Genomic DNA, 19,750 nt, shown 5'->3' with positions numbered 1-19,750 from the left:
GAAACAAAAATTAATCATCACCAAAAAATTATCATTTTGTCAGGAATTTCTCCCACGGTCTCAAACTCAATACAAGGCTCATATGCATTTAGCAGCTCTGAATGAGAGAATTGGTGTAGCACTAACAGGATATTCAGCAAGTTATCCAAAGTGTTCATGAAATTGACCAAATCAACCTCAGCCCAATATGATGTAAATGCATCCCTGAAAATGTACTGGCAACAAATGCATTAAATAATGATGAGATTTATGGGGAAGGAAAATGGAAAGAAACCCTGAATGCAGAATGGCCCCTGAGCAATGAAAGTGCAAATGTATTCAATGTAAACTACTTGACATTCATCTATTGAAAGACAGACAGATCACCATGCAAGTCTGTGTGTGTGTGTGTGTGTGTATGTGTGTGTGTGTGTGTGTGAGAAAGAAAGTGTGTTTTTATGTGTGGGTGGCTGAGCAGTGGGGGATGATTACATTTGGTGTTGGAATCTTTTTTTTTTTTTTTTTTTTTGATGTAACGGAGCTCATCAAAAATAGGATGAGGGTGAAACAGAAGAAAAAGGAAGGAGAGAATAAATTTGAATGTATGATATGATGTATTCAGCCTGATGCAGCGATGATACCTCACCCACACCCTGCAGGTGAGATGCATACGATGTTTCACTGGATTAAGACGCTGTCAGTGTGAAAACATGACCCTACATAATGTCTCTGCGGCAGCATTCGGGCATTCTGTGATTTCACAGTGAAATTTTGGCTGTCAGTGATTGAGCGCTAAAATGCTGATCCTGCTAATTCTCCTCAAAGACACTGGAAGAATTCATAAGCAATGCTTAATGCTCACTTCAAAAGTCTGTGGAGTGTATAAAACAGGAATCTAGTCAAATATTCACTACTGGGCAGAAAACTAAAGGTAACTTTTTCAATATTAAGAAGTCGTCATTAAAAATACATATTGATTGATTGCTAATCTGAATAGCCTATTATGTTTTTTGCCCTGGTATAATGGTCAAGATAAGCAATGCATAATATTATGATTACCTGATCATATGAATATTCTCTACAATACAATGTAATATTAATAATAAATATGAATTAAAAATAGTATTAAAATTAGGTGTGTGTGTATATTTATATAAATATTTACAGTATGTTTGTCTATATATATATATATATATTTATGTATATAGACACACCAAATTATAATATTATTTCTTTTCTACTCAAAGACACCGGAAGAATTCATAAGCAATGCTCACTTTAAAAGTCTGTGGAGTGTATGAAGCATGGAGATGTATAGCTCTATATAGCTTATTGCACATGGTGTTGTAAAGCCAAAATTTCAATTAAAATTACTGATTTATTTTTTAGTGATTTATTACTGAAAGCAATTTATACTAGCGTTCCTAGTCATGATATTTTAAATGTGCATATTTATTATCTTTATACTTCCAAAAAACACTTACAGAGAACAAATACAAGGCTCCTGAAGTCTTTTTTTTTTTATCTTTCTAGGGGTTTTCTGTCATTTCCCAGGCAGCACCAATGAATTTTTAATACCTTCCTCTGCTTTGCACAATTTAAAAAATAGGATTTCATAAAAAGCAATAGTTTAAAATCTGCTGCTTCTTAAAAACGAATGTGTGAATGTTTATAATTTATTTATTAAGAAAAAAAAAGTTTTTGTGAGTGTGCGAGTGAATGCGCTTATGAAACATCATCTGGCTATATCTTGAAGATATTATATGTTCAGTTTAAGATCACAGGTATGCTGTAAAAATGTTTTGTAAGGTAACCTAAAAAATGTGCTTCACGCAGTAATATTTAAAGTAACTGGTTTCATTTGAGCCAAAAATATTACTCAATATGACTGAATCAGCCTGAATACTTCACGTTACACTGAAAGTCATTTTTAAAGATTCGATCACGTAAAAATAACTATTTAAGGTAAAAACTGCACAAATCCACCGTGAGTGTATGAGTGTAGTGTGTACTAGATATAGATTTGTGACTACATACATATATTCTCACAAAACTGCACAGTGCATGGGGGAAGGTTGTACATTTTTATGGGGGAAGGGTGTGTGTGTGAGGGGGTTGTTTGAATGTACTTAATAGGTAATACAGTGGGGGATGGGAGGTTGACATTCAGGAGATGCCTGTTTCTGAGGTAAAGTTATGATTCCAAGTATCCAGCACTGGCACGTGCTTTCTCTCCAGTACACAAGAGACAAAACAATAGGCAATCAGAGTAACCATTGCTCACACAATTATAACAAAAAATCCTCCTGACACACACAACTTCCTATGAGCAAACTGGATATAGCCTACACTCGTTTGCAACTATAAAAAGAATCTGCATCGTTGTTCAACCATGTTCAAACTCTAGCACATGTGACTCTCGATAAACGTGCGCTTTAAAAAATCACCTAAATCACTGAACTCTGAAGAACTTCGGCTGTGAGGAAGTTGGTTTAACACTGCTGGTTATATTTGTAGCTATCAGATGTTTCACATTGTGAAATCCCATTGATTTTTGGTTCTGTGTACATCCGCTGAAATAACATATCGACTAAAATGGAACTTCCCCATGGACACAACCTCCAACCAAACAACCTTCCCAACCGAAAGCCTCATCCACAAATAGTTCGGCTGCGTTTGGGGAGGAAAATTGAACAAATTCTTCAACTAATATCCTAGTCGTCCTGCATTGTTCACCTCTTGTTCTACATTTGGAAAATTAACACTGTGTCAGCCAATTGAAATAAGTCTATTTATGATGTGGTAGCTGAGTGCTAGTCTGCCAACACAATGCTTCAAATGCCAGCTGATACTCAAAGGTTAATGGAATAGAAACCTCATTGTACATTTATTCACCCGATGTGGGCACCATATTGTTCTTTAACAAAATGTCAGCATAACTCAAATGTTAATGATTTCTAAAATTTCTTCAGCTCTGAATTTGTCTGATACTGTCTTCATCAGGCTACCTGTTCGGTGTACAATACTTCATATGAGATTCATACAGACCAAGTGGCAACTGTTAAATTCAACTTTTGTGACTTGGAAGCAGATGTTAGGGTATTGTATGGTCTATCTTTTCAATAATATAAGAATAAAGGCAGATTTTATGGCTGACCATGTCATGAAGCTAGATTTTTTTGGGCTGCCAGTCACACATTGTTCAGAGATTAACAGCCTTTGAAAAAAATGCTGACATGACTTTGACCATAAAAAAGCGAGCTGTTGTGTGCACTAGCATTTAACGTTCAACGGGCCGTATCCAAACAGAACCAGAGCAGACTTTTTTTTACTGTGGCTTTTGATGCAGAAAGACCACTGTAATGATCAATTCTGATTTGGTACATTCGTCGCCAAAAACATTATACCGACGGGAGCACTGTGTATCTCTATCATCATCAACCTCGCCATCATCATCATAATCATCGATGAGAAAAGATGAATAATGCCAGTTTCTCCAATGGAACTGACAAGAAATAGGACCACCTGCCCCTCCTTTACTTCCATTTGTCTGAGGAAAACATTTCCAGCCGAAAACATTATGCTCTGTCATGGATGGCATTGTTTTTGTGTTCCTTAACAAATGAAAAAGAGAGGGAAGATAGATAGATAGATAGATAGATAGATAGATAGATAGATAGATAGATAGATAGATGGATGGATAGATGGATAGATAGATAGATAGATAGATAGATAGATTTCATCTGGGGAAATTTTGCAAAACCCAGTGCACAATGTCTCAAAGAATGCATATCTTGAATTCTAAGAGCAAAAACAGAATCCAGAAAAGCTCAAGCCAATCTTACGTCTGTGCACAGAGCTGCTTAATAGACTGTGTGCTGAGGTCTGGAGCGAGTAGTGAAGCCTGTCAGCTCTCTATTTTAATTCTGTTTTAATTCAAAGCTGCTTTGGTTGGAGCTGCTAAGAAAAGGACTAGGTTCATCTTCACTGATTATACATTTCTTAAGCTTTTGAGATGTTGCTTCTGGTACAACGGAATAAACTATTTCAGAAGCTATTATTGATAGTCTTTGTTTTTGAAAGGCAGTTGCCCTATATTTATACATTAAAAAATAAAAATGAATAAATAAGTAATTATAAAAAAGATTTACAACATATCTGAATGTTTTGATTGGTTATTTGGGGGAATCAGCTGCCTTATCTATATCAAAATAAAGCAATGTGAAAAAGAAAACTTACCTATAGACCTTGAGAAAATAGATTCCTTGACAAGCAGAATAAATATCATATTTATGGTCAGTGTTGGGTAGATTACTTCTGAAATATGGCTGTATATACAACTTAGAAATCAGTGTCCTCATCTTTAAGAATACATACTTTTCAAAACATATACCATCAAATGTTTTTCTTGTGAGAGGTGCAGAGTGGAGGAGCAGCAAATGGGGAGGGAGAAATGAAAAACCAGGAGTGGATGTTTTTGACGGCAAGGAGGGCTCAACTGGAACATATTCCTTTCATGAAGGCTAATATCTTAAACATACACGTTTCCAATTTTCTTAGGATTGCCACAATTGTAGACCACTGGTTTTTAGACTACCTTTTTGAGTGTCCTCATAGTTTTGATACATTAAAACAATTAACTGTGATTAATTTGATGATTCCATAACTTTTAAAAACAGCATGTTGTTCAGTCAGATGGCCGGTGTACATGCTTTACTTCCTCAGGTTCCAGAGTTTAACTTGTAAACTGTATGTGAAGTTAAAGTTAAAAGATTAAATATTGTTTTAAATAACTGAGTTCATCTTGGGGTCCAATTTGGAAGTTTGCTGGGGCCACCTTATGTTATGTGAACCAAATTTAAACCGCTGCTGAAGACTCTCGGTTATCATGTAATTTTAATACATTCTAAAGACACTCCTGTCAAAAATGTGCTCGTATTGAAGAGCGATTCTGGCACAGCTAAACGGAATCTTCCGTCACCATATGTTAGACAGTATCATACGCAAAGTGATGCAAATCCTGTGCGCTGGAGCGCACTTCACAGCGCCCCCTGTGGCCGCTCCGCGCTAGCGCCGCGTGTCTTGCGACTCTTTTGTGTGTGAACATTGGTAAAGCGCTCCCTTCTCTCCATAGAGCAGTTACACTGAGCCACAGCTGCACCAAGAAGATACACATCTCTACTCACAGCAGTCAACACAGACTCACCAGATGCTCTTGTTCTCTCCAAACCTGAGCGCTTGTTTCCGCGGTATCTCTCTATTGTAAGACGACTGAGGTAGAGGTTCATATAAAAGTTTTTGCGAAAACCGCGGAACGGATGTGAGGCTCTTTCAGTCTTCACTTTGCACCTTCTTCTCTTATTTGCGTTGCGATCTCTGAGTAAGCGAGGAACACGATTTCTAGTGGAAAGGCAATAGGGACCGGTTAATGTTTTTACTGAAATGGACGTGAGATTTTATCCTCAACCTCCGCCACCATCAGCAACAGATCCTTCTCGACTGGGACAGTCACACTATTCGGACTCTCCGTATTGCAATAAGGTAAAGCTTCATTTTATGATGCATGATATTTTATGATGTGGATCTTCTTGAACGTGTTTTGTCTCGCTGAACTTGAATGAAGACTGTTGAGGACTTGTCCAAAGTTTGCGCTTCACTCGACTGTCACAGAGAGAGTCGGAGAAAGTCGGAGCGATTGAGCGCGATGCCACACATTTATTATCCGTTTACTTTTCCCTCACTATAAATGTTTATATGTTTAACTCTCAGACGCACACATCAGCGTTTTCACGTGCCTTTTACGTCACGAACTTAAAAACGCTGTTTCGGGTTGTCATAGAAACCGCGCGCGGATTGTAAATAACATGCAAATAATAATAAAACGCACTATTTAAGTTGGCAACAAAAAGTAGCGCGCGCTTGCTTCAATACACCTGCTCTTCATCACAGCCACAAACTCATGGACATCAACAAACTATCCTTTACACAACACGCGCAAACAAATAGTGTGTGTAGTGTGTATGCTCATAACGCGGTTCACATCATATTTATGTTTTGTACTTTAAACCTACGGCATTAATTTATCCTCCAAGTCCCCGAGGAACATTAGAGATATGTGAGGTTTTATATTCCTCTATTTCTCCTAATGATGGTGCTGTTTACTGTGTGTGTGCAGTGCATGTGCGCAGGATAAAGAGAGATGGGGAAGAAAGCGGGAGTGTGTGTGTGTCTCTCTCTGTGTGTGTGTGTGTGTGTCTTAATGAGGAGGGGGTAGGGTTACTGTGGGGTGATATAGAGGGGGTTGGGGTTGTATTATTCCTTTCAGTGCTTCTTGATTCACTGCCATAGGTCTCATATCCATGTCTAAGTGCAGTCACATACACAGTGAAATGTTTTATGGATGAATCACATTTTTAGTGACAGATCTAAAGCGAAATCCTTGAAAGCCCAATTTCATTGCATTGTTTCAGTCATTCATTTGTTAGATGTAATTTTGATGTGCAGCAGTAAATTGTTAATATCTTTGCTGAGTTTATAAAACCAGAGAGGAGAGAAAAGAGGTTGGCGGGGGTAGGGAGGAAAGGAAGAGGGAGGGAAGGAGGGGAAGGGCTTTCAGATATAATCTATATAGTGTAATTTTACTGCAGTGGCAAGTCAACTCCACTCGAGATTTTTCATTTTAGCAGTTCGGAAAGAGAGGGAGGAGGGGAGCTGAAGTTGGAAGAGTGAGAAAGAGAGAAAGAGATGGTTGGGGAGGGGGGGGGGTACACAGCAGAGCAAACAAGTGAGATTGTGACAGTGGTGTGTGGTATCTACAGAACAAATAGACAGAAATTGATGGTATGTGGCTAAACGGGGGTCACGCTGCCAGTGGGACTGATTCAGTCTGTGCACAAAGCCCCCCGTCTGATTACCTGCTCTCCTCAGATCCCAGAAGACCACACTCTTTCTGTGTGATGTGGACAGATAGATATAAAAACAAGCACTGTATTTTTATTCATACACTATGGATTTTAGTTCCGAGCCTCGGAGACATGTGCTGGTTTAAAAGCGTTCAGTTGCAGTGCACTTTGTTGTGGATTTTCTGCAGTTCAGCAAAACGTGTAAATGCAGGAAAGTCTGTGTTTGTCTAGCACTATGCTTTTAGTGCCGTGAAAGGTACATGTTTCTAGTCTGAAGTCTGAACAAAATTGAAGCAACTTTGAACACACTAATGCTCCACACTTCCTGCGCCATACAGTTCGGTTCTTATCGCCCTGTGCTTATCGTTCTACCTCCTCTGGCATTTTTGTCACAAGACACTGTGGCGGTTTGCTGAGAAAGTGTTTGGCAAGCAAATAAATGCAAAAGCAATTAAATTTGAATTTGAAGACCACGTAGAGGACTCTTTGAATCAGAATCTGCACCTCAGATGTGTGCTTTAATACACGAGCGCTGCTGTTAAGGAAGTCAAGAGTGGTCTTGAGGGCGACTCAAGAGAGAGAGAGAGAGAGTGTGGCATCATGGGTAGGATTGGATTACAGTCTGTTTGGGATTATGAAAGCCGGCAAAGATGCAGCCCCTGACCATTAATGGCCAACAAAACTACTCCGCTCAAGCCGACCTATATCAAAGTCAATGATTTATTTCATGCCTAATGACTTTCAGCTGGTGCTCAAGTCGCTGCTTTAATGGAGTTTGCAGGCTCGAAGTTATTACGGCCAATGAGATAATGCAAGCAAGCTGTTAACACTACGCATGACTCATTGTCTTGTAAGTCCGTCGTTGATGTGGTTTTAAGGAGTGGTGAGATCTTGTATGTTCCCAGATTTCACAGGTTTTGCTTGTTTACAGTCTACAATCTCGTGTGCTGTCAAGTCTTAGGATAGCAGAAGCCTGATCTAACTAATTGGGTATTGTATACATCCCTACAAGTAGTGTAGAAAACAGTTGTAAATTAAATATGTTCTACAAAAAAAAATAAAAAAAATAAATACTATTTCAGTTTTACTACTTTAAAGATTCATGCTTAGTTAACAACAGTAAATTAGTAAATTCTACACTAATTTTCTACACATTCAATGTTTGAATGAATTTGGCTGATACAAGAGAGTAGAATTGCCGGTGCATTTAAAGCAACAGCAAAGAATAGAGTTGGTGGGCAGAACAGGCCAATTAATTTTTATTGACATACATTTTTTAAAACCCAGCGAACATATGGCTTTAGTTTTTACATTCTGTCTCAAGACAGACACCAATGAACATTTGTCCGTGGAAAACCTGCGACATTAAATTCAGGCTCTTTTGATTACAATTATGGGCAAGAGTCTCCTGAATCTTCTGTCTGTGGTTTTGATGTCTTTGTAAAAATCTTAGTACATTCCTGCTCTTAAGGAGATTACATTAAAAACGGATGAGAAATTAGATATCTCAGATATGTATTGGTGTCATGGGCCATGCTCTGTAATATAAAGTCTGCTGTGTGTGTGTGTGTTTAGCCACAGGCATTTTCAATTAAGTAGAAATTACTGAGATCTTTGGTGGTCCTGGATGTCAGAGGGTCCCAGGATGTCGACCCTGACATAATACGCTGTCCTTTGTGTTTGTTAGTCAAGAGCGGTACTCAAACCTCACTCTAAAACTGACTACCCCCCCCCCCCAAGTCCTTCTACATCTCCAGCTGCAATGATCATTACACGCATGTGCATTTTAAACAAAGGAGCAAGCAGACTTATCATCTGAGCACTGAAAGTAGAAGCTGATTTGACTCCGAGAGAAGGAGAGAGGCGCTTGCACTGGTAATCTCTGTTTACCAGGTCACTGCTTCTCAGAAAGAGTGATGTGATGACAGGGTGAGACTGAGTGGGCATTTCATGCGTGCCCTCCTCCAGCCTCGGCCTTTAGAGCACTGATCAAACCACACTCCTAAATGTGAGAGGAAATCAATGCGTGCAGCAGTCTGTTTTTATTTGATGTTGTATCGTTCATGTGATATCATAATGGTAAGTGGTTTGGTGCACAAAACTCTGAATTTTGTTATTGTTCTTGGTGGAAACTGAAGTATATAATGCAAGAATCATGTTACCAGAATGGTATTTGTTACTGTCACTGTGCACTTTCTATATATTAATATTTACTTAAGCTTGTGATAAACTTTGGATATATTATAAAGGTATAAAACTGATTTTAAATACTAACCTAGGTCTGTATGAACGTTATGAGTTAAATAAATACACTGTTTTTACTGTTACCTAGAATCCACAGCTGCTTTAAAATGTACAGATTTTTTAACCATTAGAGACAGAACTATTAGATATTTGGTAAACTGTCATAAAAATGAACTTAGCATGAAAATAGCTTCAAACTGTGCTTTCCACCACTGGATGTCTTAAAAGAATTGATCTTTATTTATTTATTTGTTTCTTCTTTTAAATATTACATTTTCCTCGTTTTATTGTTATATCGCACAAAATAGATTTTAAACTGTATCTATACCTAAATCTTTTTAACGTGATTTGAAAAATAAAAAAAATTAAATAAAAAATTCATATTAGATTAATAAAGTAAAATGTTGATAAAATATTAAATTTATTGATCACTCAACATTTCCTGATTTTCTGATCATTTGTTGAATTTTTTTTTATGAAAGGGCCATGTATCGTCATGAAATATAAAGTTTAAAAAAATGTTAGCCAAAAACTGTATTCCTGGTTTGGGTTTTGCTGAATTATATGCATTATTAAAAGTTATGTGGGATGTCAGTATACCTAGATAGGTGTTAAGTGTAGCATTTAGGGCTTTAACACCTTCATGTTTGAATAGTTTTGAAAGCATTTTACTGTAACTCCCAAACTGGCTCGCTCTCCTGCTTTAAACAAAGATTTCCTTCCACTGAGAGATATCTGGGAGTTTTTCCTATGTCAACAGCATATGTCAACACTACACTGGCCGGTCACACATGGGTGGATTGTCATAAATGTGAGATGTTGACATAGGCTGTGATCTTTGCTCATGTTGTGCCCAGGTGAAGCTCCAAGCACAACAGCACAAAGAAGTGCTGCACATCACTGATGTTATATTGTTTTCCTCATACCAGCCACACTTGGCAGATATCTTTGCAAAAGATTGACATTTTTTAATGTCTATGTTAAGCCTGAACATTTAATATTTCTAGTAGCTTCTTACTGTTATCTTGGCAGCAGGTGCTAAACCAATTGTCAGTTAATAAACTAAAATGTACACTTGCTGAAAGAAAAAAAAAACGAACACAGCGAGATCCAATTATTGTCTCGTCTCCACAATATCCATATATTGTCATTTAAGGTCAACTTAATTGCATCCAAATTTGGCTTTGCTGGTAACAAAAGCCATTAGTGTTTGAGTTCCTGTTCAGTGGCTAGCTGGCACGGTTCACTGGCTACTGTCAAAAAGGATTTGCTTCTGATTGACAGCCTCACTGGAATGTGAATAGAGTTTTTAATTGCATATCATGTGTGCATATCTAAAGAGACAGGCTCTGTGGCTCAGGCTACTGTTCATTACCACTCCACAGGTCAACGTACAACTCAACTACACAATCATAAACACAAACACACATTCATTATATAAGAGCATTTTACATGTGGGCTGTTTCATCTCACTTCCTTCCATTATGTGGTAGAAAATCTGCTCCGTTTGTTTGCTTTGACTTTATGGACATGTCCACGTGTAATTTTCCTGGATGTGGATATTAAATACATAATATACTGTCCAAACACTTACACAGAACTTTAGCACAGCACCAGTTTATTTGCAGACCATAAATGACACTGTCTATCAGAGACTCTCTATCGTTCTTTATCATAAAACGCCACATTTCTTTTGGCATCTAATACCTGGATAACAGATGTGACTGATCCTGTTCCTTAAAAAAAAAGAAAAGAAAAAGAACACCATAATAGTATCATTAATGCAGTCATATGACTTCTATGCGATATTCACAGTCACTTTGACCAATAGTGAAGTTGTTCTTCACAGAAAAAAAAAAAAAGAAAACTTTTGTTCCTCTTCATTCTGCATATCTGAAATCAGTGTGTCACATTTGGTTATGAATTTATTCCAATAAACGGGTTACATTTATTTTCAACAAACTATTGCTGGTCTGCTGGTTCTCCACTGGATATCACTGATAATGTTAATGCATACGGGGTCTGAAGGAAAAAAAATTGTCAATTTGTGTATTTTCTGTGTCATACTTTAAGAATTAATTTTGCTTTTAGTACAATGATAATATATATCAGGTCAGGAGCCCAGACAGTTATATATTTGATGTAGTTTGAAATATGAAAAAAAAAAAAAAAAAAAAAAAAAATATATATATATATATATATATATATATATATATATATATATATATATATATATATATATATATATCACATTTCAAACTACATCAAATATATATATATAGCTGTCTGGGCTCCTGACCTGGGGCCTTTGGCATTAAAAAGTTTGAAATCCTATGGTTTGTTTCTTTGTTTGTGTATGTTACAGGCATTTTTCTTACACATTTCTTGTTCTTATTTAATGTAGTTCCAGGCTTGTGTAGCCCTCCTCAGTTCACCACAGTGAGGTGTACAGTGAATAAAAGAGTGCTGGCACTGGATCGTTACTTTGAATCTGGAAAGAATAAGTGTAATCAGCACACCTCTAGTCCAGGATGATTGCCGGTCATGATCTCCAAGCCCACAGAAGTGTTGTTAATTATGCTGGAAGAATGATTATTGTTGTCACTGCTCGTTCCAGAGACCCAGAGGGCCAAACCTGCAAAACAGATTCGAGGAAAAATAATGTAGTGTCTGCAATCATCCTAGGTGGTTTGGGAAATCTATCAGTAATGCATTTAAATGCAAAAATGACAAATTAAGATCTGCATGAGTGGAGTATGTTGTAAAGAAGCTAAGAGACCTGCGCTGAAGTGCTAAGTACACACTTTGTGTGTGGGCATAAAAAGAGGGAATTTAGCTTGCTTGGTATGTTCCATTTTTTTCTTTGTCACTGTGGAAAATGCAAGGCCGTAAACACGAGCCTTCTAGTGTTCAGTTGCTTTTTACGGCCTTGAATTTTAGTGACATGTTTACGTCGTCTGCGTCTGTGTTTACGATGCTAGTCGTCAGTCCCAGTTCAGCCCTCTCCAATCTTTGAATCTGCCTCGCATGTAATTCAAACAAATGTGACATAGCGTTGCAGCCATGTTTGTTACAGAATAAGATTATTTTCTCAATATAATTAGCTTCCTTCTCTAGTAGCATATCAGCAAATGCAGTGTGATGCAGAAAATGCCAAAAGATCAACTCATTAAGTAGCTGAACATAATGATCAGAAAATCTGGACATGTGTTCGCTTTATTTTGGCTGGGGGAATCGTTTTTCTTTTTTTTTCTTTTTTTTGAGTCTCCATGCGTGTCGAGAAAACTCTGGCACAAATCTGTGAATGCAATTCATTGGAGGCATCTCATTTTTTGGGTCTGCTTTGCCCAATGACAGTCTACATATGAATAGCTGATTAGGCTCCCAGTTTGAGGAAACATCCAAACAGATGGCTCTGTGAAAACCAATCCAGAATAGCTTAATTGTTTGGTTTAATCTCACTATGAAACATATTGCAATCATTTTCACATAAAGGCTTTTTTTTCCGCGGACTGTAATGAATTTTATGGTGCTGATCCAGGATTTTTGAAGCAGCCTGAAAATATCCCAAACATCCTCTTTTGCCATTGGTCCAATTGTTAATATCTTCAAAGGACTCTCATCATAATAATTCTTTTTCCATTGTTTGTGGTTTTTGAGTGCGCGTGTCATCAACACAAAAGGCACGTAATACACCGCTTATTTGATTCACAAAGTCTTCCGTTTTATTTCACGGCATGTGCGTGGTTTCAATGAGTCCAGCATCTGTTAAACACATTTGTGTGTTTGTTTGCATTCTTGGTGTGTTGTTCTGACCGCAATAATAGTGCCAGCGCTGCTCTCTATTGTGTGGTGCTGTTGCGTGGAGGGACTTCACGCACACGGCAGCTTTGTGAAGGAGCACACCCTGGCCTCTGTGGGCCCATCTGTAGATGAACTAATGGCCTGTTGCATTTCCCCTCATTCAGCTCCATCTTTGGTGTTTAAGTGGCACCTGTCAGCCTTTTGATGCCTGGTCTTCTGTTCTCCTGTGATCAGGAAGGACACGTTGCGAGTTCCTGATCGCTGTCCTGTGACAAGTGTGAGATCATGTTTCAGCGGCTATAGAACAGGTGGGCCCCACACCTTTCTCCTCTGGAACATAATCATCAAAATGGACTCCACGCTCTGAAGCTTATCATTAGCTGTAATCAAAACCTATAAGCGCAAAAAATAGAGTGGTGTGCAGAACATCAATACTGCACTAATCGGGATGTCGTTTCAGCGTGATGTGAGCATTCTGATGCCTTGGTTTACGTTATTAAATGACACTGATGAACACAACCGTTCGTTCATTAAGATTTTTTGGGGAGATATACTTTTGTTCAGCAGAGATGAAACTGTTCTTCTGAACTTTCTTTTCATCAAAGAATCCTGGAGAGAATGTCCTGGAGTGGAGATAATGTCATGGCAATATTAGTCAGCGACTGTTTTCAACATTGATAATAATAAGAAATGGTTCTTGAGCTGCAAATTAGCGTATTAGAATGATTTCTAAAGGATCATGTGACACTGAAGAATGGAGTAATGGCTGCGGGAGATTCAGCTGTGCCATCAGAGGAAAAAAATACAAATTAAAATGGAAAATAATTAAATGGTATTATCTTTACTGTATTCTTTTATCAAATAAATGCAGCCTTGGTGAGCATTAGAGACTCAAAAACACCAAAATATTTTACCACCCTCAAACATTTTGAATGGTAATGTATCTGATTGAAAGATTTTTAAATGAAGTCTTTCATTTGCTCACTATAATGTGAAATATATATTTTGTAAATTAGATTCAGCTGTGAAAAGGAGCTTTAGTGCTTTAACAGAATTTTTATAATTGAAAACATCCTTCATTAAATTGAGAATGGCTTTTAAATTAAGTTCATTTTTTTTTTTTTTACTGTATTTAAATTGACATAGCCATTAGCTATTTTTATTGCAATTGTCATTGATTGGAAAGTAAGAAAGTAAAATTCAAATAAAAGAAAAAAAAAAAAAACATAATCTAACTAGATAACCAGATTTGTCAAGACAGGATTTGATTATTGACTTTGATTATTGACTAGATAGATAGATAGATAGATAGATAGATAGATAGATAGATAGATACATAGATACATAGATACATAGATTGTGAGTTATCTCATCACAATCATGCGATTAATTGTGATTAAACATTTTAATCGATTGTCAGCCCTACTTCAAGTACAGCATTCTGCACTCTAGATGTGTAATAGTGCTGCATGTTGCTTCAAGCGTATCATTCTGCACCCTATATGTGCATAAGTGCTGCAACTCCACATTGCTTCATATGCACCATTCTGCACCCTGGATGTGAATAAGAGCTTTACGCCGCTCTGTTTTAAGTGTTTTACACTATCAAAGTTTTACACAAAGAACGATTTTTAGAAGCCTTTCTTTTTTTCATAATTTCTATCTTATTTAAATTCATGTGTTTTGTAAGAATACAAATAGTTAACAGAATAAACATGCTTAAATTATACAATTTTCAAGATATTGTGATTGCTGCTAAATTATACAGTCAGCTAGTTTAATTTCATAGCTTATATATTTTTATTCAAATGTAGTTTTTCTCCGTAATGAGGAAGTGAGTATTTAGTGGATTATGTTTAACAAAGGGTTTAAAAAAAGAGTGACCATTAGTTCCACAAACACAGTATGGATATTCTGTAGTGGTGTAGAAAAAAAAATAGCTCTGGAGTTGAATCGGTTTTATCTGATTCTAAGAATTTGGAATACTCTTTGTAATCTTACACTGCAAAATAATAACTCAGAAAAGATTAAAAGATAACATCATAATTATTTACTGGACCTTAAAAGTAATCACAATTATGTAGTGAAAGCCATAAAAAAACAGACAATCGCGATAATCGTCATAATCGTCATAATCGGCAAAGCCCTTAAACAGACAATTAATCGCAATAACCCTGACTACTTTTAGACAATTAATTGTCAGCCAAATTTCATAACTATGACAGCCATACTGCTTAGGAATTTTTCTAATAAGTTGGCTTTATGTGTATATTGTACTATTGACATTTCCTCTACATGCCAAATTTAAGAGCAAGAAAAAAAGATGTGTTCAACAAACATCCCTTTTATTTTTTTATTTTTTGTCCTTACTGCGAGCAGCTGTGTTTGAGGTCAAAATCGACTCAAAATAACAGACTTAAAGTTATAATTGCACGCTTGACTTTCAGAGAAACTCCCCTCAGTGCTTGTTCATGGTCTGGTGAAAAGCTTTGAAGCAAGTCATTTACCCAAGTTATTATTTGAGGGGTTGAGGCTGATCGATGTTCCATATTTTGGGTGTTTACACATTCAGCCTTTCAGAGGACATACTCAGCCAACTCAGCTCGACTCATGAGCCTAAAATTAGGCATGAAAATATGCGTTACTCTCTCTGCGTCACACAAGAGAGCAATTAATTTTAGCGCGGCAAGTGTGTGCACATTCATAAGCAAAAGAGAAGGTAATTCAAAGAGACTTAAACCTTATCAGGACAGCTACAAGTGAAATGGAAATGAAAGGCAGTGGACAGAGAAAACAAGGAGCTCATTTCAACAGGAAACCAGCAGAAAGTCATACTCAATTTTGTTTTGTATTAGTCATACCTTCTTCGCAGTTTCCCGCTGAAAGGATAGAAAATGGAGTCAAAAATGGTTCCAAACCCATTTGTTTTATAGAAACACTTTGAAAAGTTTTGTGGTTGGGGCTTAGCATTAGATTAGTTGGGATATATAAAGGCATATGATCTGCCTTTAAAACAGCCTTTCATCCACCACCATTATTTTAAACACTAAATGTTCAAATGTGAGCTTTAAAGTCATTTAAAACTTTCATTTCCGCATAGCTTCCAATTGAAACAGTGTCTTGCAGGTCCTGATTTAGAAAAATATGATTCTCACTGCACACGACGAAAGGCGCAGTATATTAAAATCTGTCCGGAAGGTTAAGTTTTCTATCCTATTCTGGATAAGAGTGCAAATGAGTCTGTCATCACAAATATTACACCTGATCTATAAAACAATTCATGAATTTTCGAAGCCCCTGGGCATTCGGTTTCATACCTTCCTTGTTCGTGTAAATGCAAATCAGTATTACACAGATGTTATTTGTGTTTTAAAAGATGGAAATAGTTCCTTTGTCATTTTAATAACAAGATTTTTTTTCAACCCTGCAATACGAACAGGCGAACTGCAAAATCATTCCTGTTTCAGTACCTCAGCGTCTGATAGCGTTGGACACTGTGTTTTTGCTCTCTGCAAACAAGGCCCTGAAGAGAGAGAGATAAAGAGAGAGTAAGAGAGATATGCGCGCGCACACACACACACACATTCAAATATATGACCCCAGTGTAAATGAGGAACAGCTGCACCATTGTAATTAAACATGGGCAAAGAAAACTACACAAACAAATGAACCTCACAGCCGTAGGTCCTGAGGCACATTAAGGGGAGAGAGAGAGAGTCACAAAGCTTCCTACAGGTGGTTAAAACACAAATTTGCTTCTTGGAAGACAAATGAAGCACCCTTTAAATTTGTCAGATAGGAAGTTAATGCTTTTAGTGCTGTTAACGGAGATCAGGCAACCACACTCACATTTGACACGTTTCACTGGGTGGAAACTCATGGTGCTCAGCTGTAGTGAGATTAAGCCAAATAATATTTTAGAACATTATCACACTAATATGATGTTTTAATGAACATTATACAAGAGAAATAGCAATCAAAGCATTTACACTTAGTTGTAAATTGCATTGTTTGTAGTTTACTGATTATTCAATGTAAATGAGAATTAAAGATAGAGGTTTCCAAAAAAGAATATGTTTTTAATTATTTTCTCATATTGCTCCAAACACATACACAGTTTTTTTTCCAGAGGAAATTTTCCAGTTCATAGTGACCACATCTGTCAAGTTTGAAAAAGGGGAAAAAAACATCATAAAAGCACAGTAAAAGTTATTTGTATGACTTGTTTGATATATACAGTATGTCTATATAACCCATACACTACATTTCTTTAAGAAACAGACCAGAATCAAAGTTATATAACACATATTGACTAGTTTTATGAAAGACGATTTAATTTTTTGACTGATAAAATATTAGTTTGAAACAACATGAGGGGAAAACAATGACTTTTGGATTTTTGAGTTTTTGATAAACTGCTTTTAAGTAAAAAAATAAGTATCTATTGTACTTGACAGATGAAAGTGCTCGCATGAAATTGCTTTTGCCTTCATTATGGTTGTGATTGTAATGCAGCAAGTATGAATATCATATTATCAAGGTATTTTTAGTCTTTAAACTCCATGTGTAGCATCACTCTATTTGATTCATATCATGACACGTCATGTTTTCCTAAGGAAACTTCAAAGTAAATTTGCAGCTCAGGTTCTCCCGCAATCAATACGGTAATATGATAGAGATATTTTTGTCCTCTTAGCAAATTTGCTGGTGACTACAGTTAAAGAGACAACTTCCCAAACACCATTATTCAAGTATAAGAGAAGAAGGAGATGTAAAGGCAGGTTTGGTTCTAAGGTTTAGTCCTTAATCAGTGGAAAAAATAATAGCAACGCAGACGCTAGGCTCATCTGAGGATGCCATGGAGACCCATGTGAGGCTGATCAGGCTGAAACGCATTAGCCAGGCCAGATTTGTGCGAATGTTCAGGATGCCGAAATCTTGCACCGGACGGATCTGGTGGATGCTTGTCATGGCAACAGCATGTATCAATAAAGCAATCTTAATTTCCTGACAGGGAACGAGACCTGCATTCTAATGGAGGGGCTGTTATTGCGTCCTAGGCATAAACGCTGCAGTCCAACTAGCTTTAGCTAACGCATACGTTTGGCTGCTAATGTATCAGAGCAGACAAGCGGCTTCGATGATTGACAGATAATGGGATGTTTGTGCCTGGTAGTGTCCAAGCTTGTTTTTCCGTGTATGTTTTTAGCCGCGGCTCATTGGTCAGGCCGCATTAATTCCTATGTGTTTTCCTAGCAGGAGAGGTAATGAACAGGAAGTGATTGTGGTCATGCGTCCAGATAAGAGAGCTTGTGTCCCAGCATCCCTGATGCTTATCACCCACCACACCAGGGCGGCAGCTGCGGAGGAAATGCATAGAGCCATAGCAACAGCCCAAGAGAGGAGAATTCACTCTGAAGCTTGCAAAAAATGTCTCAGGTTCAGCTCTGCACAGAACAGCGCTGTGAAATCACTAGTTTGACACATTTTCACTCATAGTTGTGTAGATGCTGTATTAAATGGATATTTCTGATTTGAAACTCATGTTCAAAGCTTGTTGTAAAATAACTGTAAATGACGGCAGATTATATATTGATGTGGCAATTTAGTATAGTAAAATATATCACTTGGCAGAAAAATTGTTTATGATTAGCAATGTCAAAAAAAATAAATACTGGAGAAAATTAGTGACATAAACCAATATTCAGACGAGCTTAATTGATTATATGAATTTTAAAAACAGTAAATGGTGAAATTTGGTGGGTTTTTTAATAGAATAGCACCCAAAAATAGTATTTACATCTTTAATTAATTTAATATATTATTTATCACTCAATTTCCATTGCTCAAGCCACTGACAATAGTGCTATAAATGACAATAATAATTATAATATTGATTAATATTTAACATAGTACATAACTATATATTAATGTTATTGATGCCAATTACAATAATAATTTATATTCAATTAATATATTGTAAATATCAATCTATTATTATTATTATTACTGATTGATAACAATAATAATTTATATTATATGTATTATATATATATATATATATATATATATATACATACATGTGTATACATTACATTTAAATCTATAATAGTAATAATTATTATTATTATTATTATTATTTGTACTTCTACTCATAATGACAATACAGATTAATATTTGATATGAACATACATTATTGTTATTAATGCCAATTATAATAATAATTTATATTAAAATAATATATTATAAATAGCAATATTTTATTATTATTGACATTGATTATAATCATAATAATAATAATAGTAATCAATATTCAAAAAATATATTAAATATCAATCTGTTGTTGTTATTATTACAGTAATTAGGTTGCTTTATTTCATTAGTATATATTGGTTAATCTCTACCTGTCGATCCTGATGAAATCGCTGGAACACACTTTTCTTTTGTGGCTTATTGCTTTATTGACACACACATAATACAGTAGAGCAGAGGGGTGAATGCAAAGCCTGAGTCACAGATTGAATGGGACAAATGTGGAGGGGATGCTTGGGATTTTTTCCCCTATGTATGTCCAGGTCTGATAGCATTCCCGTTTGCTGGTAATAGGCCGGGCAGCGCTGGCGATAGCTGAGCTGAGGATGAGAACACAGTGGCCCATTGTACTGCGTTCAGATACAGAGCCTGATGTGTGAGTTCGGTCGGCTCCTGCTGGGAGCTTTTGTCAAGCGGAGTAGCCCGCTCAAGGGTGTCGCCTTTTCCCTCTAAATACGTATGTTTCTGTGGGAGATTCGAGGAGGGGCCTGTCATAAAAAGAACACGGC

At 36.7% G+C, this 19,750-nt stretch overlaps 1 protein-coding gene across 2 annotated transcripts in view; it reads left to right on the top strand.

The window, feature by feature from the left end:
• Nucleotides 1-5,065: 5,065 nt before the first annotated feature.
• The window catches only part of LOC113045842 (thymocyte selection-associated high mobility group box protein TOX-like), a 55,658-nt gene continuing 40,973 nt past the window's right edge, over nt 5,066-19,750 (top strand). Inside the window, exon 1 of one of the 2 annotated variants that reach the window (XM_026206539.1) lies at nt 5,066-5,520. In XM_026206539.1, the coding sequence (XP_026062324.1) occupies nt 5,422-5,520 (99 nt within the window). In that variant the 5' untranslated portion in view covers nt 5,066-5,421. The remainder of the gene's footprint in view (nt 5,521-19,750) is intronic. The other variant, XM_026206537.1, reaches the window with a different exon arrangement.

This window comes from Carassius auratus, chromosome 27 (genome assembly GCF_003368295.1).
Source record: "Carassius auratus strain Wakin chromosome 27, ASM336829v1, whole genome shotgun sequence".
Classification (NCBI taxonomy): domain Eukaryota; kingdom Metazoa; phylum Chordata; class Actinopteri; order Cypriniformes; family Cyprinidae; genus Carassius; species Carassius auratus.
The sequence above is the reverse complement of the archived record's forward strand: the minus strand, read 5'-3'. Positions and strand labels throughout refer to the sequence as shown.